The 26378-nt window shown below is 32.0% G+C and overlaps 4 protein-coding genes across 6 annotated transcripts; 1 reads left to right on the plus strand and 3 right to left on the minus strand.

Moving 5' to 3' along the window:
• LOC124841834 (putative serine/threonine-protein kinase PBL15) lies at positions 1 to 3223 on the minus strand. Its single transcript, XM_047318198.2, has 5 exons — positions 2760 to 3223; positions 1779 to 1914; positions 1270 to 1403; positions 1035 to 1158; positions 1 to 571 (listed from the first exon to the last, which is right to left on the minus strand). Exons 1-5 carry the CDS (start codon positions 3174 to 3176, stop codon positions 123 to 125), a joined length of 1260 nt encoding a protein of 419 aa, XP_047174154.1. The 5' UTR covers positions 3177 to 3223; the 3' UTR covers positions 1 to 122.
• Positions 3224 to 11149: 7926 nt separating this feature from the next.
• LOC148193526 (uncharacterized) lies at positions 11150 to 11782 on the minus strand. The gene has a single exon (XM_088098633.1). It carries the CDS (start codon positions 11629 to 11631, stop codon positions 11326 to 11328), a length of 306 nt encoding a protein of 101 aa, XP_087954759.1. The 5' UTR covers positions 11632 to 11782; the 3' UTR covers positions 11150 to 11325.
• Positions 11783 to 13945: 2163 nt separating this feature from the next.
• Positions 13946 to 15142, plus strand: LOC124841769 (uncharacterized). Its single transcript, XM_088098632.1, has one exon. It carries the CDS (start codon positions 14182 to 14184, stop codon positions 14884 to 14886), a length of 705 nt encoding a protein of 234 aa, XP_087954758.1. The 5' UTR covers positions 13946 to 14181; the 3' UTR covers positions 14887 to 15142.
• Positions 15143 to 16198: 1056 nt separating this feature from the next.
• LOC124841813 (SH3 domain-containing protein 1) lies at positions 16199 to 21157 on the minus strand. 3 transcript variants are annotated; one of them, XM_088098631.1, is made up of 11 exons: positions 20902 to 21157; positions 20731 to 20798; positions 20292 to 20405; positions 20136 to 20205; positions 19908 to 20056; positions 19437 to 19538; positions 19158 to 19358; positions 18405 to 18467; positions 18102 to 18245; positions 17424 to 17498; positions 16199 to 16708 (listed from the first exon to the last, which is right to left on the minus strand). In XM_088098631.1, the coding sequence occupies exons 2-11, from the start codon at positions 20788 to 20790 to the stop codon at positions 16598 to 16600; spliced, it is 1089 nt and encodes a 362-aa protein (XP_087954757.1). In that variant the 5' UTR covers positions 20791 to 20798; positions 20902 to 21157; the 3' UTR covers positions 16199 to 16597. The 3 variants fall into 3 exon arrangements, with proteins under 3 accessions (XP_087954757.1, XP_047174120.1, XP_047174129.1); XM_047318164.2 differs by having other exon boundaries at positions 20731 to 20819; XM_047318173.2 differs by having other exon boundaries at positions 20731 to 20822.
• Between the last annotated feature and the right edge of the window lie 5221 nt (positions 21158 to 26378).

Below are 26378 nucleotides of genomic sequence, written 5' to 3' on the forward strand. Positions count from 1 at the left end.
TACACTCAATATATATTGCATTTATGTTTTATACATTTAATTACATATATATAGGGTGGCTTGATAATTACTCTTACACCACATGATACTTCATTAAAAAGCAATCTTCTAAAAGGTAGCAATCAAGTTTTTTTGCTCAGAACTGGTGATGGTTGCTTGTGGTTTGCACCGGCTCTAGTGTTGACATTCGTCTTATTGTTGGAGACTTTATTCCTAGTAGATTTTTGTGACACTGGCCAGTGTCCGCTGGTAACAGCCATGTCCTTGTACTGTTGTAAGCCTTCAAGAGTTTCAACAATCATTGGCATTCTTGGTCTGTCTTTAGGATTCAAACTTATGCATTGCAATGCCAAACGGGCAATTTCCTTTGCACCCTTCACAGAATATTGGCCTGCAAGCCTTGGATCGACAATGTACCTCAACCTCCTACTGCTACTCAAGTAAGGTTTTGACCAATCCACAAGGTTTTGCTCAGTCTTTGGTCTTGTTTTGTCCGTTGCTCTTCTTCCTGTCAGCAGTTCTAGCAGGACTACCCCAAAGCTGTAGACATCACTTTTGGTTGTTAAATGCCCTGTAAATAATCATATGTTACATTAAAATCTGCAAAACATACCAAATTTGATAATAAACTATTACATGGTTGGTTCCACATAGTTTGACCAATCTCCACATGAAACTTAGTTCTCATCAACAAAAAGTAAATGTCAAACTATGTAAAGAATTGTTGGAGATTCTACATCGATTAGAGGTAAACAATATAAAAGTGTATGCAAACCTCATCTTAAAACTAATTTTCTTAAAAATAATGAACATGTAATAGGACTGATTTATCCCACAGATTTTTAAGTGCCAAACATTTTCAATTTTCCAAAAAGAATTATCAACATGCCATGTGGAGATTGGTCATGATTGTAAATCATATAATAATTTATCCCCAATTGAAAGCAGTTATTAGTTGAATTCCTTTTTTTTCCTCCTTATGGAAGTAATAAGCATGCCAGAAAATAGGTACAGATTAGATTTATTAGTCCTACCTGTTGAGATGTATTCTGGTGCTGCATATCCATAAGTGCCCATTACTCTGGTTGAAACATGTGTGTTGGATCCCTCTGGCCCCATTTTAGCAAGTCCAAAATCTGACAATTTTGCTGTGAACTCCTATTTTAAACAGAAGCAGATGATGCATAAAAACTCATTGGATTTAGTTTGTTGTGTTATTTTACAGTTTTAATCAATAACAAAGAGAATGATCGGTAGTTGATCACGTACTGAATCAAGCAAAACATTGGAAGTCTTGAAGTCTCTATAAATGACTGGCTTCTCAGCTCCATGCAAGAAGGAAAGGCCTTTAGCAGCTCCTATTGCAATTTTTAATCTTGTCCCCCATGGAATTGATGTTAGCCCTGCAATTACATGCACTGAGTAACTGAGTAACTCATTGTTTGTTTAATGTTTTCAGAAACAAATTTCTACTTTCTCAAATTTCTTTGTTACCTCAACACTATTGCAAGTATTGTGTCATATGAAATGAACACATTTCTGTTTTCTAAGAATTTGTCTCTTCGGCATAAGAACAGAGAGGACTTGAAGAGATTAAAAAACATCTCCCAGTTGTTTCTGTAGTTTTGTTTTTTAAATACTTGCATTGGAAACAATTTTCATAATTTAACAGAATTTGGATGATAAATTGTTTGCCAAGTAAACTGTTTTAGAACACAGAAAATAGTAACAAGTGAAAATCAAACAAGTTAAAAATGTACAAGGATTTTGATGCATACTTCTGAAGAGGTGATTCTCCAAACTTCCTCGTGGCATGAATTCATAGACAAGTAATCGTTCTTCATCTTCACAACAATACCCAATCAACTTAACCAAATTGGGGTGTCTTAGCTGCCCAAGAAAAATCACTTCTGCCTGCAATCCAATGCAATTATTCATTTATACGTGGTTCATTCCCCAAATTTCAATATAAAAATAAGTACAAAACAGTTCATTTCTTTTCACTATTGATGGAAATTTGATAAATTAAAAATAAAAACAAAGAACATAATAAAATTGTCCCATGCATTTATGACATCTAATAGGATCATCCTTGTTTCTTTACTCTAGTTTCTCTCAGATATAATAAATAAAGGTCATTGCAGACTATTATACATTACAGTATATATACTAATTTATTTAACTTTTCTTGTACTATAAGCGATTGACTTGCATCCATCCTTCAAGAATCAAAATAATAAAATATGAACACAAAAATGATATAATAATAGTGCAGGACAATGCTAAAGTCTTGTAAGCTAGTATAAAATTCCCTGACTTTTCTCTTTGGATGCCCAATCAAATGAGTTGATGATGGGTTTAGTCAACTCCCACTAGTTGCATCACACTCATTCCTAAAAATAAATAGCCAAGATTCTGATTCCAACAACTACACCACCAAAATTAAACGACCCTGATAATGACTAGTAAATTTAATTACATGAATATATTAAAGGTTTCTTTTTTCCTCAAGCGAGTTAATATTCAAATTGAATCTGGTGAAAGAAAAGATGAAACACCACTAAAAAATAAACTTGTAATTGAAGAATGGTGTTTAAGATAATTATATAATAGTGGTGGGTTAAATATGATTTAGTAATGAACTTTATTAATTCATTTTTAGAATAGGTTAAGGATAGTAATGAATTAAGTTTAAGAGGGAAAAGAATTCCTGTAAAAACATAATATAATAGTTAATGAAGAATAAATGTGATACTCACCAGCCATTCACGGTGTCCTTGCAAGCCTTCAATGTCAAGAAGCTTGACAGCAACAGGTTGTGCCTTCAAACCAAGCCTGAGATTATCATCTACGTAGCCCTTATGCACAGTTCCAAACCCTCCTTCTCCCAGCAAGAAGTTGCTGCTGAAATTCTGAGTTATGGCACGCAGCTCACTCAGCTGAAAATCAAACAAATCCGACCCAAAAGACTGTGCAAGATCCTCATTGATTCGCACAGACGAGGAACGACTGAGATCAGAGAAGGAGAGCCTCCTGAACGATGGCAAAGGAGCAATGTTCTTTGACAAGTCAGAACGTGAAGGCTTGCACCTGCTGAAGTTCTTGAACACGGTTTGGTCCTCTGTGGAGCAGCAATTTGCAGTGAAGGGTCTCCATGCCTTTGATGGTTCCTTCATTTCCTAAGTTAAGGTCTTGTGAGAAAGAATTCTGATGTTCTGCAAAATATAAGTACCAAGAATATTGTACAATATATGGTAAAGTTTTCCTACATTTGATGGAGACTTAGGAAAATATATTCTTTCTTCAACTGCTCTAACCACTCTAGTAATTTTTGCAGACATTATTATTTGTTTCCATATGTTTGTTTACTTATGTGTAAGTTGTTTTGTTCTCTAATTTGTCATCTATGTCGTGTCTTCATGCACAATACACCAATGTCTTTTTGTACGTAGTATTACTATATAGGTCCACGCCACACACCTTCCTTTTCCTTTCCTTAATTGTTTCGAGTAATGTAAAAAGTATATATATATATATATATATATATATATATATATATATTTTGGTAAGACATATATATATATATATATATATATATATATTTTGGTAAGACCATTTAAATACTTTTTTCTTTTTTATACTCTTTGAAATGTTTTTTTAAAACAAGATCGTGAGGAAGTTTTAAAATTTTTAAACAGACAAAACCTCAAATGTACGGGATTAATTTTAACTATAATTGTCGATAAAATCTAAAACATATATAATATATTGGATATATGGTAATTAATTACAATAGTCACTAGTTACTATAATCATAGCTAGGTGGCATAAGGATTCATTTAATTATGGTGTATAATAATTCAGATAATAGAAGCTTATCTGTTCCATGAGGAGAACATATTAAGTTTGATGCATAATTTATGTTAACAGGTGTGATTAAGAAAAGTTAATGAATGTAATTGAATAGAGTATATAATGATTTGGTAACCTAAGTAACGTATAAATGAGAACAGTGTGACGAAGGGAATGACATCAATTTGTGTCTTCATTCAGAAATACAAGAATTAATGTGAAGAGGAGCAGTTGCATGTTGAAGTGCTGGATAAGGTATTCGACAAGCTGGTCCAAAAAGTCAATATTATAGTAAACAGAAAACTAGGTAGTGAATGAGGTATACACATAAGTATATATGCTACGTACTCATCACCACCAATTTCAACTACCAGATAAAAAGTTAAATCATTCATCAGTCCGATGTCAATTTTGTAAAACTTTGAAAACTTGGTCATATCATTTGAATCACTTTCAATGTTGCTTTGTGTTTATACCCTTGAAAAAAACTTAAATCAACTTTTTAATCTTATAGTTTTATGATGGTGTTATTTTACTCTCTAAACAAACCCACATTTGAAAATTATTGGAATTTTAATTCTTTTAATAGTTTATAGTCCATTTTCTAAAAAAAATGTATTTGTTTACATCTAATTGATGACATGAGACTTAGTGACAAATTATAAGTTAGAACGATGAATAGGTTATGTTGTCACTCACAATGCATTAACGTGTCAATAAGAACTAAAATTACATTCATCATGATATTTTAAAGATTAAATTTGAACAATTGCAGATTTAAAGGTCAAAATAAAAATTACATACTTAATTTTTTGTCCATTTTATTATTATCAAAATTAAATTTTCAAAAAATCAAATTCAAATTCAAATTCACAAATAAATAAATAAAATTTTAAAAATTTTAAAAAACAAGAAAAGAAAAAACACATGAAGAAAAAGGAATCTTACTTTTTAAATGTCATAACACTCAATTTTATCTGGATAAATCAAAATATTAAAGATAAAGTTTATTATGCCAAGTTGGTAATAGTTTATCAGAGAGGTTCTCCCTACATCTCACTCACTTTACCTTGCACTTTCCTTCTTTTTTTATTTACAATTGTACCCTTGTCAGAAAAAATCTTTTTCTTTCAAAAAAGCTGACCCATTCAATGATAAAAGAAGCATCAACCCTCCTCTGCCTTACGCATTTCAGAATCCTAAACCTACACTCCTTTCTCCTCCCTTCCTCCTCCTTGTCTCCTTGCCGCAATTTATATCAAGCTTACATTTTTTTTTCCTCTGTACTGGTTGTCGTCCCCTCTTCCCTCATCACCAACTTCATTTGTTTTTATTTTCTTCTGGTGGAGTGGTCCTCACTTCCTCCCATACTATTTGATTTGGTGGTTGTGTGGTGTTTAGTGCAACAGTGTAAATCTTCTTCTCCTCAGACAGTTCACTTTAAGTTTTAGGCGTCTAGGTTGGATTTTTTTTTCAGATTTCCTTAAGGTCATTGTATGATATAACAGAGTATATGATGCCTTGAGTTTGATAAAATGCTAGATCTATTGTTATTATAGAATATGTCTTTGATATGCGTTGATCTGTGCTTGTTTCGTTTTTTATCTCTTTGTTTCGTTTTTGATCTGCGTTAATCTAGGATAATGGAAAAAATTGGGACCTTAACCGCGCTTGGAATTGCAGATCAGGCCCCGCCACACATGGAAGTGTGGCTGCCACACATGAAACTGCGGCTGGGAGGGATGGGAACTGCACTTGGAGCTGCGGTTGATGGGCCACCGCAGTTGGACCTGCGGTTAGTGTTCGACTCTTTTGCATGCAGTCGTACTTGGAAGTGCGGATGAGCGGTTGCGTTTTTAGAGTTTCTTTTATTACTTTATTTTTCTTTATTATATTTAATTAAATTTGTTTTAAATTTATAAATTGTATTTCTTTATATTATTTATTATTTTGTATTTTTGATATTTATTTATAGTATTAAATTTATTTAAAAAATATATGTATGAAATATTATGTTAGTATATTTAATTTATTTTGGTTAATATTTTATATAATTTTTTGTTAATATTTTATATTTATATATTCTGTAAATTTTATTTATATCTTATATTTTATGGTTAAATAATATTTAGGTTTAATCCTTTTCGACATCCCTATTTATGTACGAATGTCTCAATTGGGTCCTCGTTTTTTAAAGTGTATCAAAATGGTCCTTAATTTTGAAAATTAATATCAATTGAGTCATTTCCGTTAAGTTGGCTGGACGGCGTTAAAAAAATTGATGAGTGGATGCTGAGATGACGAACGAACGCTCGTCCACCAGCGAACGAACGCTCGTCCAGCAGCGAACGAACGCTCGTCCACCAGAGAACGAACGCTCGTCGACCTCTTACTGTTGGACGACCGTTCGTTCCACACTGGACGACCGTTCGTTCAGTGGTCGACGAGCGTTCGTTCGCTGATGGACGAGCGTTCGTTCGCTGGTGGACGAGCGTTCGTTCGTCATCTCAGCATCCACTCATCAATTTTTTTAACGCCGTCCAGCCAACTTAACGGAAAGGACTCAATTGATATCAATTTTCAAAATTAAGGACCATTTTGATACACTTTAGAAAACGAGGACCCAATTGAGACATTCGTACATAAATAGGGATGTCGAAAAGGATTAAACCATAATATTTAATATGTTTTTGGAATATCTTTTCATTTTTTGATTTGTTTGTTATTTTTTTTAAATTGTTGTTTTTTTTTACTTAAAATTATGTTATATATTATTCATTATGTAAATTTTGTTGTTTAATTTTATTTTAGTTGTTTTTTAATTTGTTTTTAATCTGTAATTTTTTAAAATGATTTATTTAATTAAATAATAATTGTTATGGTTAAATTTTTTATTTTTGAGTTATTATTTGGTTTCCTAATTTATTTTTTATTTTTAATGTTTTTGTTATAATTTTTAATTATTTAAGTAATATTTATTAAGTAATTTTTGTTGTTATTAATTTTTTCTTCATTATTTTATTATTAATTTTTTATTTTATATTTATTATTTGTTTCAATATTTATTATTATGTAATTTTTTTATATCATTTGTTAATAATATAATTGGTTAATAAAAATGGTTAGAACGGTGGATCATCTTCTCATAGTGAGGCTTCATCTTCTCATGGTGAGGCTTCATCTTCTCGTGGTGAGCCTTCATCTTCATCTCACGATGAAAGGAGACGACCTACGGCATTTGCTCGTAGAAGACGCGTAGAAGAATATCGTGTGGATATTATTCATGAGGATGAGTATGAGGAGCATGACGAAATTATACAAGAGAGATATGGTGAGGACGACTATGTTGAGCAGGAGGATGTTCAACAACAGGATGACTATAGTGAGGAAGAAGATGAAAAGGAAGATGATGGATTTCCAGGAGGTCCACGTGACACCTCCTTGCTTACACATTATACCCAGCATGTTGCATTTGCTCACATAATCAAAAAATAGAGGTCATGATGTAGAGGCATACTCAAAACGATGAACATAAGCACCAAACATCGACTGGTCGTCACAATCCATCACATTTTCCCACACTTCCATCAACACATCCCATGCCTAAACATTATCCATTAACATCTTGCATTTCGCTTTCACATTCTTCATAATGTGGAATGTACATAGCATCTGATACATCTCAGGAAAGACATTGCTAATGTCATTTATCAAAGCAAGGTCTCTGTTAGTGACAACAACGCGTGGACCGTCCTCTAATGTCAATAGTAATCCTTTGAACTTTTCCAATGCCCAAGTGAAATTATTTTGGCATTCACTTGAAAGCAATGCAAAGACGGCTATGAATGTCAATCCAATGGATGTGACTCCTATAATCTCAAGCAACGGAAGACGATATTTGTTCGTCTTGTACGTCGTATCCATTAAGAAGACGATATTAAATGAATTTACTAGGTTCACTGAATCGGGATGTGTCCAAAACAGGTCACTTACTATGTCTGAATCGTCCAAACATCTACTTCTCTATATGTATTTGTCTCTATCTAACAACATCATCAATTGCTACATTTAAGTTCTCGACCCTCTCAAAGATCATTTGTAAGTGTATCTCGTTATATATTTGTTGTATAGTCGTCATGTTATCTTCATTATGTTCTTTAAGAGTCAAAAGAATATTTGAGGACTTAACTTGACTCTTAGTCATGTCAACAAAAATTGATTGTTCAACAGCATTTAACCTCCCCGCGAAAGGATGACCAACCAAAGTCTCTGCTAATTCATGGTTGTGATAGCCACACATAACCTTTAACACCCAACCGTGTCCTTTAGGTTTACCCCTCAACCTAAACGGACACTCACATTTTCTTGTGCCAGACACACTAGCTTGAACATCTGGCTTATACTTCCTATGCTTCCTATACTTCCCACTCCTTTCATAGCCTAACACAATGAATGTCTTTCTTCCAGCTTCACTAGTTGTTGTGTCAGATCTTATAATCACGACAACAAACCCAAGGTTGAATGCAATCTTTCGAACCCATTCAATTAAATCGATGCGTGATGGGAAGATTTGATTAGTGGAAAACTTATTTGTGTAATTACCCTTACCGACTTCATTTAGAAAAGAAGAAAATTTCAACATAAAATCAGAATTTATTTGAGAATTGAGAAATAGATAGTTATTCATCTTATATAATTAAATACGACCTACAATAAGCATTACAATATTAAAATTTAACAACTAATAATTAAAAATTTAAGGAAAGCATTTAAAATTTAAATAAAAATTACCAAATTAAACTTATTCTAAATTAAATATAACTTCAAATCATTAACACGTATAAAACATTGAAAAATGAATAACAAAAAAAGTTCATAACAAAATATTAACTATTACATAAAACAAACACTTAAATTATTAACTAATACATAAAAAAGATACAATACAATATAACATAAAATTTTTATAAACTAAATACTAAATAAAAAATTAAATGAAATAATAATTCATTAACACGTATAACAAAATCAAAGTTATATGTGTTAACATATAGTTTAATATAAATATAGTTTAAAATAACTTTAATATGTTAAAAATCTAACAAAATTTGGTAAATGAACTTTTGTTTCTAACTCTACTTAAAAAAAATTAGTTGAAGATTATCTTGCTTAGTTGCTTCAAATTTACGAGTAAGAAATATAATGAAGATGAGTAACCTTATGGAAATGTATTTGTAATATCTAATCTAACATGACTATAGCATGTTATCTAAAGATTAAAGCCATATAAATAGGTATCTCAACACTCAAAGTTAATAGACATTAGGTAAAGGAGTCTTGGATATGAAGCCAAGATAAAAAATGGTAACAAAACAGTTACACTTAGGTCTCTTTTGAAACTTATTGCTATCAACTTATTGTCAATCTAACATTCGCATGATGTAAATCAAACTGGATGCCAAACATACTCAAACATACTATAAGCCATAATATGACAATAAACGAACAACAAAAATGAGACATGATTCAGAATGCAATGTCCAAATAAACATCAAATTATCATAAGCAAGCATAAGCTATAATATCACAATAAACGAACAACAAAAATGAGAGATGATTCAGAATGTAATGTGCAAATAAACATCAAATGATCATAAGCAAGCCTGTGAAATTGTAGGCCTGGGTAAAAAAAAAAGTCCACACAATGAAACCGCACTTGGAAGTGCAGCACCCCTAAACTGCAGTTCGAAGTGCGGTTGAGGTGAGCTGAAATTTGAATTTCGGCGTTGTGTAACCGGCGTTCGAACTGTGCCACACTTAACCGCATCTCCAACGACGATTAAGGTGTTTACTTCAATAATATACTAACCCCGTGAGCTCTCGTTGCCTTCTTCCTCCTCCGTCCATAGCACCACCAGCACTGCCTTCTTCCTCTTATAGCACCACCAGCACGGGTACAACCACTACTGTATAATCTTACAATTCTGAACTTAGAAAACAATTTAACAGTACAAGTGAAGAAGTGAATAATGAAAGTCAAAAAATAAGAAGAGGGGAGAGGATGCATGTAGGATAACAGATGAGATTTAGGATTTATACAATCAATTGACATTTAAGGTTGTTGGTGGTTAGGAGGGTTGTTGGTGGTTACAAAATTATTAACTCATCATTAATTTTCATTTGAATTTAATAAATGAAGGATAAATGTATAAAATCTGAGGAGAAATAGGTGAGGGGAGGGAACATTGCTCTAGTTTATCTTTTGCTTTTGTACTTTTCTTTTTCTGTGTTGGATTTTCTTTCTTTTTAATCATTATCCAAACAAAATTGGTCGTAGATTTGTCACAGCAATGTGTTGCACTTTTTTTTTCATGACGTGGAATATAGTTAATAGGTATGATGTGTCTGACATATCATAACACAAGGAGAAGTTTACATCTTCATAATGTTCTTTCTTTTCATTTTTTTATATTTTCCAAACAAAATTGAGTGTTAACTAAAATATTATGTGTCTCCTTTCTTTTTTTTGCTATTTTTTCTTTATTTTATTTATAACCATTATTTAAATTTTAAAATGTCTCGTTTTAATAATTATAAAGAAAAAGAAAATTAAAAATAAACAAAAGTCAATTTATACTTTTGATGTTAAAATACAATTAATATATACATTTGAATCATTAATATCATAGACTTAGAGCTTATAAATACAGTTTTTTTTTTCAATCCCAAAATAAGAATTATAATTTTTTTAATTAAAATTTAATAAAAATGTATTAAACTTTAAATATAATCTAAAATCACAAAAATATAATACAATCCAAATACATTTAAACATAAAAAATATTTAACATTTTTATATTTTAATATAATTTAATATTTAGAATTTATAAATAAACTAACGAACAACAGTTCACCATGAATTCAATTTAAATAAACCGAATTTATATTAGAATAAATTATTTTTGTCCACGCTAAAATTTATAAAAAAATTTAGCCAATTTAATTTGAATAAAATTGCTGGCAAATTTTAATTTATTTTAAAAATTTATCGTAGACTAACTATAAAATCACAATACTAGCTAGAAAAAGTGGATTTCAAAAGGAGAGAAATTAAGATAGTATCTCTTTTAACCTTTCTTAATTTCACCAATAATTATGTATAAAAGTCTAATTTCAATTCTTCATGCATATAGATTTTTCTCTTGAAAAGTCCAACACAGTCCTTTGTGGACAAAGTCAACAGGCATATTTTCTTCAACAGTTCCTTCTACAATACCAATGATTCATAACTTGAAGCTAAAGAAACCAGAAATTATTAAACGATCCAATTTAAACTTGACAAATCTCAGCTATGTATGACACAAAAATTGATCTAAAATGAAAATTAAGGCACCCAACAAAGAAACCATAATACTATGAAACATGTACAATAATTTCTGAAAAGGAATGAACAAAGAAAGTGACAATTATCTTTTACACAACATTTGATTCTTTTTGGGGTTCATTAAGAACTGTTTTGACTGCAGAAAGATGAATTTTTGCTGATTCCTGCTTGACCCATTGGACAACCCTCTCTGCTTCCTTGCTAACCTTTTCTTCCTCTTCCAAAGCTTTCTTCAATCTCTTTTCTTGTTCTTTCACAGAAAACGTGCTTCTGTCAGATAGCATCTCATCATTCTTTTCCCACTGAACGTCTTTTGAACTGCTTCTGCCATTCCTTCCATCAACAACACTCTTCTTGCTGGAGAAGAAGCAAAAACAACATGCTGATTCCATCATCAAATTCTTGGGGTGACAGAATTTGTTGAATAACTAATTAAAGTTCAGATGATTGAAGAATGTGAAAATCTGTGGAGTTGTTGAGATGAGGTGTTATTTGAAGAATGTCTTGGTTTTGGTTGATTCATATGTGGTAGTGGGTGAGATGTTGGGACCCATTTGAAGCAATTTCATTTTTATAAATTGAATAGTACTCTTTGAATGGAATTGGATTACTTTTTAAATTAATGATATTTTAAATTTAAGATGAGGGGCTTAAGTCCTTAAAAATATTTATATAATTTCATTTAATTTAAATAAATTAAGGTTTAAAGGAAAACTTATAAAAATGTCATTTTTATAAGAATTCGTCAATAAAACATAAGTTATAAGAGTTATATGGATACTATGAAAGGATGAGACCTACTTAAATTAAAATAAAACCTACTTCAATAAAAGTGAAATGTATATTTATTTTATTTAAAATAAATAATTAATCTGGTGCTTAAAATTATGTTTTATAATCATATTTTAGTACGACAAAGTAACTAATATGAAAATAAAGTGTGACAGTCGATCATTTTTAGATATTTAGTTAATTTTTAAGTTAAAAAAATAGTTGAACATTTTTTATTTACTTTTGGTTTTGATGTGAGATATGTGTGAGATTTTCAGTTAAAAATTTGAAAAATTAATATATATTTAAAATTAACTAATTAATTAAAAATGTAGATATTTTTAAGAGAAGAAATAAAGTTGAGAAATAGACAATTTACTGTACTAATACTAATTAAAAAGTGTTTCGGTTGTAGGGGCTCAGTCGTCCAATGCCTCCACATCCTTCTCCTCTCGACTGTCTGACTCTCACTCCTTACTCCTTGATTTCCTCCTTTGCGTGTGTCAAAGTCAGTTTGAGAGCAATGACGTTTTTCGATAGAACAATAATAAATGTGCAGTAAATACAACTTATCTACCACTCACCCTAGATCTGTATTTATAGTTTTTGCTATGGGCTTGGGATTAGTGAAAAGTTAATCACGGCCCAAAATTCAACCCAATAGCTTTTAACCATTACTTACCTTAAACTTGATTAATTAACGATGTGGTCGGCGGTCTCCCAAAGTTTGGCCTTCCAACCAGTCGGTCCATATAGGCGATCTGGTTAGCGGGCGGTCTCGCATGAGTTGTAGTGTATCCGGATGGAGAGCGGCAAGGTCGCGTGATTATGGACATGAAGTCGTCCGGCCTATTCGATGCCCGATCCCTCCAGAGCGAGCAGAAGGGTAGCATGGCTGGCCCGTCATGGTTATGTGGACGTCCGGTTTGTTTGACGTCCGGTCCCTACTGATACAAAAGGAATTTATAATAACGTCAAAATTATTAATACCAATTAAATAATGACGGTAAAATTATATTTTTCTTCATAAAATTAAAGGTTAGAAAGGTATTTTACCTGGTTTATCATTGGGTAATATAATTTTTTAAAATTAGAGGAAAATAATTTAAGAATTTTAAGAAGAAAAAAGATCTTTCATGGCAACTTTATTTTGAATTTTGATAGTATTTTTTTTTTTAAATATGATTAAGAATATTAGAAGAAAATATTTAGAATATCAGTGATAAAGTAAAGGTACCTTTAAAAAAAATAAGGTTGATATTTAATTAATGATAATATTTTAAAATTTGTTCAAATAATTGTTTTAATTTTATGGTATAGATATTTATAAAGGAAGTAAATTGTGATATAGTAAATAATACACTCACTATAATTCTACTTTTATTCTCCATCACCATTTCTATTGTTTTATAACTCTAATTTTACATCCACCCTAATTCTATATTTCCTCTTACTTCCTTCTATACTTCTTGTTATATTTACTATTTTATCTATTTCTTTATTTTACCAAAGAATATATACCATTAATGTCAAATTTTCATTCTTCTAAAATAAATTACATTTTTTTCACCATGAACATTACATTTTTATCTCCAAAAAAGTATACATACTAAAGATTAATATATTTCACACTTTCACTTGAATTGAATTCCTATTTATTAAATTTAAAATTTTAGGAACTTTATTAAATTTAAAATTTTAGGAAATGGAACAAAATATTTGGTTGTAGTAAAACTGTACAGCAATTTCATTATATATATCATCAATTAGAAAACGGTACCAACAATATATAAATGTAAGTTTTGTCAATTAAATCATAACACATCAATTTAATCACATTAACTCTTCAATGTAATTACTCATTATAACTGTAATTAACATAAATACTTTTTTAATTTCATTACTGTAAGATGTAAAATTAGATAATAATAAAAAGTCATAGTGTTCAGGAGAAAAAAAGGCCACGTATCCGTATCTACAGGCAGTATGTGAAGTAGTGGGTCCCCAAAAATACGCGCGTGGCCCCACTCTCCAAAACGGCCCAATTAGCCGTTGGCAACCGAACCTCGTCACGCTCTTGTTACGGTCTCTCTTCTTCCTCTTTTCCATTTCACACAGACTTTACACAACAACACACACTCACCTTAAGCAACACAGTGCATTCCCAACAAAACATGGGTTTCTACGACTTCTCCGACACCGACAACGAGTCCGCCATAGAAGAAATTATCTCACTGGCCCAAGATGCATGCGTGTTGGACCAACTCTCCGCCATCAACTGCGCCGGAATCACCAACTCCGTCCTCCCTTCCCACCTCGAAACCCGTTTCCGCAACCTCAAATCCTTTCCACCAACCAAAGCTCGCACATTTCCCACCCCCACTTCAAGAAACGAAGCAAGTTTCAATTTTTCGCCCTCCAAACAGAACCCAGATTCTGGGTACACTTCTTCGCATGACAAAAAGGGAGTGGAAGAAAAATCTAAAGATGAGTCTGTTTCTTCGCCCCCTTTTACCCCTTCTTCCTCTGAGAAAAGTTCCATGTCTTCCATTTTCAAACCGGCGCAAAAGGACGGTTCCAAAAAGCACTCTCCTTTGCGGTCTTCAAGTTCCCCTTCTCCTTCGCCTCCTCGGAGGAGGGGTTGCTTGTGGTGCTCTCCCAAGAAGAAGGAGCAGAAGAAGAAAAGTAAGGAGAATTGGGGTGACGAGATTTTGTCTTCATTGGGAAGCTTCTCCATCAAGGAGCAGCAGAAGATGCTGAAGAAGGCGATGAAGGAAGAAGAGAAGGTTAGCCGCGAGGCTGAAAAGATCGTGCAGTGGGCCAAGCTAGCATCTGCAAGAATGAACGCTTCTGACATTGATGATGAACTCAGTGATTGAAGCATTGAATTTTGGGGTCTCTATATCACTTTACTCTTCTGATGTTCAGATAAAAGAAAAGCAAAATTGTATTTGTTGCCTTGTTTTTATGGGGGGGACAGTGGGTCTGTCAATTTCATTTTGCATATTGTTCCCAATATTGCGTTTGTTATACTTTGCATCAATATAAAGATTTTACATAGTTAGTGTGGATTACCTCATTTGGCTGTATTGAGTTTATACAAATGATAATAGAGATGTTTTTTTTGCAATGTTATTTCGATTTGGTGTATTTTAGATGTTATATTACTCTATTCGTGGCTTTACTATAGTTTGCAGATTGGTAATATGTCGCAGATTAAGTGGTGTAATATTCTTTGTTCCAATTTGATGTTTGTTTTGGACTTCAATCTTATGTGTCAAGGTTATATGATTAACCATAAGCATAATTTAGTTTTCTGAGTCGTTATGAACTTTAAAATATATATTGCACTGATTTTCAATCTAGTTTGTGGGTAGGGGGACTTCGATTATGTACAATTATTTTTTAATACTGTCCTTTGCTATATACATTAAAAAAATTGTAAATAGAAATAAAAGTACAATATTATATGCCTTTCATGACATTCTTAACTTTATCTTATTTATTTTTATACTCGATCTCATCTTTGATGGCAAGTCATGTCACTGTTGCCATACGGCATATTTCGGAGGTGCTGTTTACAAGGAAATTATCTAAACATTCTTGATAGTTTAACTTTGTCCTCTTGGAAGTTAACACGATGAAAAAGAAAACCATTTATGAATTTATCAGACTTTCTGCTCTCTTTTTCTGTCCAAAGAGACCTGTTTGGCTAGAAGTACATCAGCCGAAGGCTTTTGGTTGGAATGTGTGTTTAAATTAATTTCAACCACAGTAATTATATTTAGAACTTATGTTATAGCATAAGAAATTGATTTTATAAATGGTACAGATACAATATGTGATATTAAACAACAAGCTGCAAATGAATCCAAATTTATTAGCTGTCTCAGTCCGTCAAGCGCAGGTAACTTTATTTGAGTGCTCGAGTATGCAGGTATTGCATACATGTGAGAACATATAGATAGAGAAACTGCTATGCATTTCAGGGCAAAGATAAACCTTTCAGGAACTTATCCTGTAACTTGTAAGCTAACACGTGTGAAATCCAGTTTATTTGAATCTATGATTCTAGTCTTGTCTAAACCTTCATTTAGTTTTCAGATAATCCATTAACACCATTTAAATTTCTGGGTCCCAGTAACATGGCCCATAATTTATTTCTGCCAGACTAGAAAGACATCATGCAACTAAAAAATAAACTACTTTTTCCATATAGATAAATCGGAAGATTTCTTAATACAGTGGTTGTTGTCATGTCTTAAGAATTACAAACAATCCTATAGAATATGGACACATAAAAATAATATTTAGCCACCTCACTAAGCTTTTCATCTCCAAAACTAAGTTCCTTAGAATGACACAAGGGTCTAAGAAAATGCATATAATATATCAATCTACATATTCAAACAGCTATTTCCTATTGCAATTATGCTCACATCACATATACAACACACTGCACAGATGACAGAACCACCCAAAAATAATAGCAAGCATATGCTATGGCTTTTCAAATGCACCTATTCCGTGAGTGTAATATACAATTTTCACCTCACCTAGTCAAAAGACCAATGTTGGTATTGAGTGACGTTATTCTGGTACCTTACTGGCAGGTATCAAGTCCTGTCTCTGTACATAAGCAGTGGGAAACCATCCAGCATTGCCTTGGCATTCTCCTTCTGACCATCCATTTGGACCAACCTGCAAATGTAACATCCGAAAGGACAAGACAAAGGCAGCTCAAATCAGTTAGCCTGGTACTGGCAATATAGACTGTAACTTAATGTCTGAAAAGGTAAAATCGCAATATCTTCTGTAAATACTGAATCAAGTGTGGCAACAAAAGGTCTTAGTCGAAATTAGATTCTGACTCCATAAAACCAACTAGTAAAGTAAGAACTGCCCAAGCTTTTAGACTAAATTAGTTATACTCAATGTGAGATCTCTAAAGTATGAAAATGATGCATATTGTACACTTCGGCACAATAATATATTAAGGAGTAAAGGTGTTGCCAGTATTTGCATGTTACCAACATATAGTGGTGAAAAGCTTCAATATTTCAGTAATCTATTTCTTATGTTTAAGTAACAGATATAAGGTATTAGAGCAGTTGAATGTATGAAAATCAAATAAATAAATTAACTTCAAAAGATTATTCACTTTTGGTAATTTTATCTTGGAATAAATATTTTATACAAGTGAATTTTGATTTAATTTGAATGATATCTCTACTTTGCCCCTCTGCTTCTGCATCAAAAGCCAAATGCTTTTATGAATCACAAGTTCAACCAACGGCAAAAAAGGTCCATCTTTAGCTCTTTATACAAGCTTAAAAGTAACCTTACAAAGGGTCTGTTTATGTAGAGTACGAGTGAAGATGGATCACAAATAGCTGAACAGTTCTTAAAGAAATACCTGACGAACTATAACAAAATCATCAACTGATAGGCTTAACTCCCCCTCAGCTTGAGCGTCAAATGGATGTACCACCTACAAGACAGATAATGAGGAACATAAATCAGTCTAGAAGATTAACATAAATGGAAGACTGCACGGCACTGAGTTCTAACAAATTTTGGATTATATCATATGACGAGACAAACTTTTATTTTGTACAAGTTTTCTTTGTCCTAGACCTCAGGTGAGACAATTATGCTATAATTGGGAAAGATAAGAACACTATTATTAGCAGAAAATACTTTGCACAAAGAATCGTCAATGTTTGTGTATGAACGTGAATGTAATGATCTCATAACATTCATTATTTTACACATATTGTTTTCAGCAGTACCTTCCTCAAAAAGTATATGACAATTTGATAATGAAAAGAGGTATCTGGAGTTAGAAGCCAAATACTTTATGGCTTAAAATATATATAATGTAACAAATATCCATAAATTCAAATATGCTGATACAGGAAAAATCAGTATTAGCTAGTAATAGTAATATGAAGATCTGCATAAGAAATTGGTACCATTTAAAACAAAAAAAAATGTAGGTCTCATCTTGAGTTACAGTGAACTGCAAGAATATAGCTGTGCATTATAAGAATATGTAGAGATAGTATTATTCATATGTTCACACATGACTTACCTTCGCAAAAAAGTAGGCGCCTGTTTGACTGTTGTGTTTATAATCAATGCCATTTGAAGCAGTATTCTCATCTGCAGGTTGATTATGTCCATCTCTTGGCAGTGGAATTGATGTAGCCTCTTTTGGTTGTCTCTCCTCAGTTATCTAATTCCACATGACATCCAATATAGGATCCAGATTATTAACTTGGTCGGTAACCTAAATAATGGTTAGAATATATTCCAGAATACAGAATGGGCACAGGAACTAGTATTTATTTATTTTTCTGATTTGAAGGAAGAGTAAGGCTATGTGCCGACTGACCTCAGTATATACTTTCTCTAGAATAATAAGGACATGTTGATGATAGGCTCTCTCTGCATCCACCTGCCATAAGGGGGAACAGATGAAACAAGAATAGGTTTAGGGGAGGAAGATTTCCTCAAGGTTCAAGAACCATACAACACAAAATTTAACCAGAAAATAACACAACCAACATATTCAGTTAAGCAAACATCAGTTACTATAATGAATTTAGATTGTCGTTATGGTTTTAATCATCATCATGTCAAGAAATCTAATTAGTTCATAACCAACCAAACCATAAGTATAGTGTAAAGATATTTTCTTTTCTTATCCTAGTTTTCATATAGGAAGCAACTTGGTCAATGGCACAGTAAAAAAGAGTACAAGACTCCCACCTAGTGGGATCTGTTGTGGGCAAGTCCTACCCACACAACCACAAGTAGAGATAGTCCTAGGATTTAAACCCATGACCTCTAGGTCACAAGGGCTGCACTAAGGCTCACCCTCTGGTCAATGGCAACAACTTTTGTAAATGTAACATCATCTCTTGTATGAACAACAAATATTGATGTTAGAATCCTGTGGATATGTTAGAATCCAACAGATATAGTTGATATTAGAATGAATTATTAGGTTGGCTCTATATTTATATTATATATAATAATAATACTATAATACTAAATTTTATTGTCAACCACCAGTCAGGCACATTAAAGTCCAATCAGCAATCACATTGCCAAGAGAGTAACTGCCACAAGGAATTAGAAATACCATTGTACGAAGGCTCTGGAGAGTCATCTGTTGCTGTTGTTCTTCAACGGACAACATCGCAGCGGTAGCTTCTTTACCAAGTGCTGCCAAGGCAGATTTAAGTTCTTTCAACCTTGTTTCTGCATTTTGAAGCCTCGCAGAACTCTCTGCAGAAACAGAAGAATTCCTCAACTTTGATCGACGCCTCAAAACTTCAGCAGCCTGATGAGAAGATATCTATGATAAATATCATGCATAGCATACCACCACATGCATGCCATTGTAGCAGTAGATTATTACCTGTGCTTCTACTTCTTGATGAAGTTTATCATACCGGTGAGTGAGATGGCGTGCATCCTCCAAAGGAGCTCCTGTTATCTGTGCCCGCAGTGGTTCAGAGATCTATACAGAACCTGAAGCAGAGTTAGAAGCAAGAAAATTGGGGATGGAACATGATTGCTAGTCTTTATGTTTGTTTTTATCAAACAAAGAAAAAACTAATATCCTAATACAAATATGGAGAAGTTGAATTCCAGACTCCATGTACAATGTACTAATCTTGGCAAAAAGTATTTATGCAGAAATGCAACCACCAGTAAATCAGTTAGATATAATGTTACACTAAAAAATATTAATTGAAAATATATATATATATATATATATATATATATATATATATATATTATATGGTTCACTGAAAGGCTATATTTCACAAAATGACCTCTTCAAGACTATACTTGAGGGTACAAAAGAAAGTCCCCAAAAGATTACCTGATCACCTAAGATCCCGAGCAAAGTCTCCCTCTCATTTTCCATCATATCATACGAGTTACCAAATTGAAGAGAAGCCCTTGCAAGGGGATAACCACTACCAAGATTCTCGGTCCCATACCTACAGCAGTCCCTAGCCAACTTCCTCACTGAATCACAGAGAACAAAATATTAACTGAGGCATAAACCAAAATAACAGAGGTGCAAAAGGCCAAAAGCAAAAGTTACCTATCTCCATCTGCTTGGAGCTAACTGAGATGAACCCTTCAATAGCTCGAACAATATGCCGCTGAAAATGCTGTTGAAAGACACAGGTTAAAAACATGACAAAAAAGTTTGCTGAACCAGTTAAAGAAGATACATGGAGTGAAAATACAAAAGCACCTTAGCTGTCTTTGTGGAAGTGTATAACTTATGAAGCTGCTGGTGACGTTCAATTTCAGATTCATCAGTCATGAGCGGTTCATTGCTAATTTGACCCAACTGTCTAAGTATGGCCTGCAAAACAACAACATCATGGTAGAAGACCAAAGTCAAATAAATAAAACCACTAGATTGACCAGAAAAACCAAACCCAAATACAACCAATAGAAACAAACACGCAGAATAAATACTTCTTGTTTAAGGTTCCCACTCCCATCACTTCAAATCAAACCAAAAGTAAAAATTATCATTTCCTACAAAATCCCACTATTAAAAATTCATGGTGAAATAAAAAAAAAATTGATATTATGATCCCACGCTACAGAAGCACTCATAACCCAAAGAGTCACAAAAGAAATTTCCAGTTTCATCTAAAAAGATGGATAGGAATGATAATGACCTGCTGTTGCCTTGCAACTTGCTCCCTTAACTTGCTTGCTTGCTTCCTTATAGCATCCATTCTTCACCCTTTATTGACAATAAAAACAGCTACTTTGTTGCAGTCCAAACAGAAAATCATCAGAAAAAGATAGTCTTGTATTGGGTTTTCAATAAGAGGATTGATAATTACCTGTAACTACCTGGCTGGCTGGGTCTTTCTAGATAGAGAGAGGAAGTAAAAAAAATAAAAAGGTGCCCACTTTGGAATAGTTATGAGAAGAGAACAGAAGAAAACAGAGAAATTGTGATAATAATTGAATGAATGAGTTATGAGTATGAAAGTGAAAACTGAATCATGTTGTAGGAGAAAGGAGAGAGAGAATCTTGGGGCAAAAAAGCGTTCTTTTTAGACTTTCGCAGCACCGCACACGGACACGCGCTTGACTTTTGGACGAAAACCTAGTTAAAAAATGTTTCTTTGCTTCTTTTTTTAATTATAGAAATGAAAGATAAAAGAACAAATAAGACCATGTTATAATTTATTACTATAATTTAAAATATTTTTCTTCGGCCAAACTCGAACTCTATATTTTACAATTCTACCACTTAAATAAATGATTTTCCGTTGACAAGGTTAAATGGATTAAAACGACTTTTTTTCTAATAAAATCAATTACATTCCAAAAAAATACTATTTAGCACATGCATTTACTAAAAAGTCGATACATAAATACTTTTTCTCTGTGCTATACACAAAAAATTAAATGATTGGAAATTAAAATTATTTTTATTATGTGTATAATAAAAAGAAATTGTTTTTTATTCATAACTAAAAAAACAAAAGTTTATGTAGTTAAACCACTTCTGGATATTACACTTTAAACAATTATTCAAATATATAAAAGATTTTCTTAGTGACAAGGGTTAAATGAAGTAAATAAATTTCTAGGAAAGAATATTACATTGGGATAAAATATGCTTTTAATGTAAAGTTCCATTTAAAAAAAAAAACCGTCAAGATTACTTTTTATTCCCAATAAAAAAATTTGCCTTTCTGATTTTAAAATTTCCTGAAAGTAAAAAAAGAAAAAGTATAGGTATAGTTTTAGTTTATTAAATTCAGACCTTGTGACCATGACAATATATGTTTAATTTAAATCACAAGAAAGGAACTTGACTAGTAATCCATCAAAATAGCCACCATTTAGAAAACTTGATCAGAAAGAGCAACATCAATTAGATTGTTTTTGTTTATGAAAACATTTGATTTCATTTTAAAAATACTAAAAAAATTTCTTATTTTATATATACCATACACTTGGTTAAATTAATTTCTTATCTATTATTTTTGTAAAAAAATAATGAAAAAATATTTATTTCCCTTATTTTATATAATTTATAATATATATGTGTCAGACCTCGTTAAACGCACCCAAAAATCCCTCCTGTCAGACTCATTAAAACGCACCCAAAACCCCTCTGAGCGGATGCCAGGTGTCCAACAACAAGGATTTGGAAATCAGATAGTGGAAGGCAGGTGTCAGCAGACGAGTGGACGTTCGTCTTTGACGTGGGAAGCAAAACTGATTTTTCTGAAACACCGTTCCACTCTCTGCATGCACCCTCCTTCCCCAAAACTCTGAACTTCTCATCTTCTCCTCCTTCTCACTAAAAGTTCTCCCTTCTTTTTAAGCAATCTTACCCTTTCTTTTCTCCGATCACCATTCAGGCACCGTAGAAACGTTTCCGGCGCCTTAAGCTTCATTCTGAACCGAACAGTTCCGAGTTTTGAACTGGTAAGTCTTCTCGCCTTTAGTCGTTCGTTTCCGGGCACATGCAAACCAACTCCTGGTTGCATGAGCTCATAGTATCATTCTGAACCTGTTTTTCTGTCGTTTGTTTCGGTTTGAAGAGTTGATTGAACGTGAGGGTAGAAGAAATTTTAGTCAGGCAAATCATACTTCTGCCTCTAGGACGATCGTTCACACTAGAAGTAAGGGAAGCTTATCTAATTTAATTATATGTTGTTTATACGTTCGTTGATAATAAATGCATGTTGCTGAGTGGTTGAATGTATATAAAGTATGATACTGATATGATTGTTTATGTGGAAAATGATTTATTGGTATGATATGGATTGGATGAAGCATGCAAATTGATTTTGATATGTATTTTATATAGTTATGAAATTATGTACTGAGAAATGAATTGAAGATAAATGAATTTCTGGATATGAATTTTCCTATGATAGTTTACGTTCGTCATTGAACGGTCCTTGACCGTTCGATGTTTCTATTAAAATTTGTTTGGAATTGAAGTCTTTCATTTGGAAAGAATTCTAGTTGAGGACGAGCGTCTTCTTGTAATAGTACTGTGCTTGAGCGTTCGGCCAAGCGTAGTTGCATCTGAGTATTCGGTGATAAACTTAAACTTTGTAAATATATGTATTTGTATATAGTAGTTATTCTTAAACACAATTCCGATAATATCTCATTTATAAATATTTCTATTATAAATTTTAGTAGCGCTCGGTCTCACACCAAGCTCTCGAAATGAGTGCTGCTCGGTCTTATACCAAGCGCTTGTACTCGTTTATAATTAATCAATCATGATGAAATAACGTTCGTCCAACTTCAGTAGAATTCCCTTTTACCGCGTTCGGTCATTGACTGGCGTTGGGTTTCTGTATATGAATTATTATAAGTATTGGTTTGAGCTCACGAGAGTCAGTTCATTTAACTGATTCATGTTACAAGTAACGTTCGTCATATATTATATAATTGTATTTGGGTTCTTCCTACCTCTAGCAGTAATCCTCTCGGTTTTATTCTATTCTGGAATGGGATACTTCTCAGTCCCGTTCCTAGTGTTCATCCTTGTTCCGAGTGAGGATTGAACGTTCGGTATTTGATGTTATTAAAATTGGTGATAAAGATGAAATTAAAATGATGGATAATAAAAGATGAAGAGTATATGAGATGGATGAAATGTTGTGGAATATGAACGAGCGTTCCGGGGAGGAACGACTCATGAGTGAATATTGGAATTGGTAAAGTATGACTGTGGTAATGCTAAGCTGTCGATTCATCCTGATGTTCCGTGAGTACTCGTCCTCGCGTAGAGGAGGGTAGGTCATGTGTGGGAACGACAGGAGGTCCTAGTCCTTAGGGGTACTTTGGACAGATAGGGCTAACCTCGAGTGGCAGCTGATGAGAGTATTCCAGTTACTACATCACCCGGGTGCACGAACGTCGTAGCTACACATATTTCATACAGTCCGGACAGTCAGTCTAGTAGTAGGACTTGCTTGAAATGTATATTGAAATGTATCTTATGTGTGTGAATGTGAGAAATGTATGTTTATACTTGAATTAAATTACATAAGCTTACCCTGTGTTTTTCTTGTGTTGTCTCGTTTTGTACGTCCGTCTTTGTCATTGCAATGATCATCCTTGTGGATGTGAGCAGAAGGAGACGAGCTGCTGGAAGAGGCGCTGGAAGAAGAAAATTTGGTAGAAATTGAAGTAAAGACCGAACAGTAGAACGTTCGGTCAGTAGTGTAGTATAGCAAGGTGGTTGTTCGACCACCTTCCCTTTTGTTTATATTTGACCGTTCGGTAGTTCCTTGGTAAATCGTTCGGTCAGACTCGTACTTGTATTGTTTATTTATGAAAACTCTTTATGAAAGGCCGTTCGGCCGAGACCGTACGTTCTTGTATAATGTAAGACTGATCAGCTATATTATTAAATGTAATTATTCGATTATATGGTTTATTACTGTATTTTTGGGATGTTACAATCTGTATTTCATATCTTTGATTAAAGTAAAAAAAAACATAAATAGTATTTAAATGATAAAAATTTTAAACAGAATAAAATTAAAATTAAAAACCAATCTGCTAAGATTAAAAATCTTAGAAAAATACTGGTGTACAAGAACAGATGAAAATGCATTAAGTGGGACAAAAGATTTTATAAAAGTTTTAACATATAATATATCCTTCACTTTTACTTTCAATCATTTTCCTTATGACACTCAAAAGAAAGGCTATTCTAAAATTCTTTCTCTTTCACGACTTAAAACATTAACTCATAGATCTTTATAACATAAATTTGATAAAAACAATTACCTTCTTTTTTTTAAAATAAAGTTACTCTCATAGTTATATATAACTGCATAAATACATGTACTTCCACACGTCACCAATTATGTTTTATATTAAAAATATAAAAATAAAATTTAAGAAAATATACAAGTATTTGTAAATTAAGAGACATTCCATTAGTTTCTTAGACAAAAAAAATGTGTAATTATATATTTTATCAAATAATAAAATTATTTAATTAAATAAAAATAAAATTATCTAATTAAAAGTGAAAAAAAAACGCTTATAAAAATTTATATTGTTTATGTAACCTTTTATATATATATATATACACATATATGTATATACATATATGTATATATATATATATCTATATGTATAATATATATATATATATCTATATGTATACATATAGATATATATATGTAAACATATATACATATACATATATACATATATACATATACATATATACATATACATATGTATACATATATACATATACATATGTATACATAGACATATACATATGTATACATAGACATATACATATGTACATATACATATATATATGTATATATATATATGCATATGTATATGTACACATATGTATATTGTATATGTACACATATATATATGTATACATATACATATACATATACATATAGGTATACATATACATATGTATATGTATATGTATATGTATATGTATGTATATGTATACATATGCATATGTATACATAGACATATGCATATGTACATATGCATATGTATATGTACATATGCATATGTATATGTATACATATGCATATGTCTATGTATACATATGCATATGTCTATGTATACATATGCATATGTCTATGTATACATATGTATATGTATATATGTATACATATGCATATGTATATATGTATACATATGCATATATATATATATGCATATGTATACATATGCATATATATGTGTATATGTATATATATATATATATATATAAGTTTACATCGCATTGATAATAATTTGGCCTATTCTTGAAAATTATCGTAAAAAATTAAGGGATCCGTAATCTAATTTGATTAAGAAATAGTATTGCATATCTTCTTTCACGGTGAATGAATATTAGTTTAAATAGCTTTACTGTAAATAAATAATTTGTTCTTTTTGAACGCCTCTAGTGTATATGTATTCCTTAAAAAATTCATTTAAGTTCCTAGAACTATAACAAATTAGTAATTACTTCGCATTATTAAGTTTTAAAAAAGTATTTCATTGTTAAAATATAATTTTAAAAACTAATTTAACAGAAACAGGTATACTATTTTATTATTAAACTATAATAATTAGGAATCATTTTTGTAAATTTTACATAGTCAGATACTAAGATGTTTTATTATTTCACTAAATTAACAATGTACCACACATTTAAGAATCAATTGATAATTTACCTTTTGTTTTAATCAATAGAGAGTGAACGTTGGTCCAAAGCAGTAAGTTTAAGACAAGCACAAGTCGATAAAAAAAATGTAAAACACTAGACCAACCTGAAAGGTGAGAAGCACAGTAG

Source organism: Vigna umbellata, chromosome 9 (assembly GCF_029865625.1).
Source record: "Vigna umbellata cultivar VRB3 chromosome 9, Vumbellata_1.0, whole genome shotgun sequence".
In the NCBI taxonomy this organism is placed as follows: Eukaryota; Viridiplantae; Streptophyta; class Magnoliopsida; order Fabales; family Fabaceae; genus Vigna; species Vigna umbellata.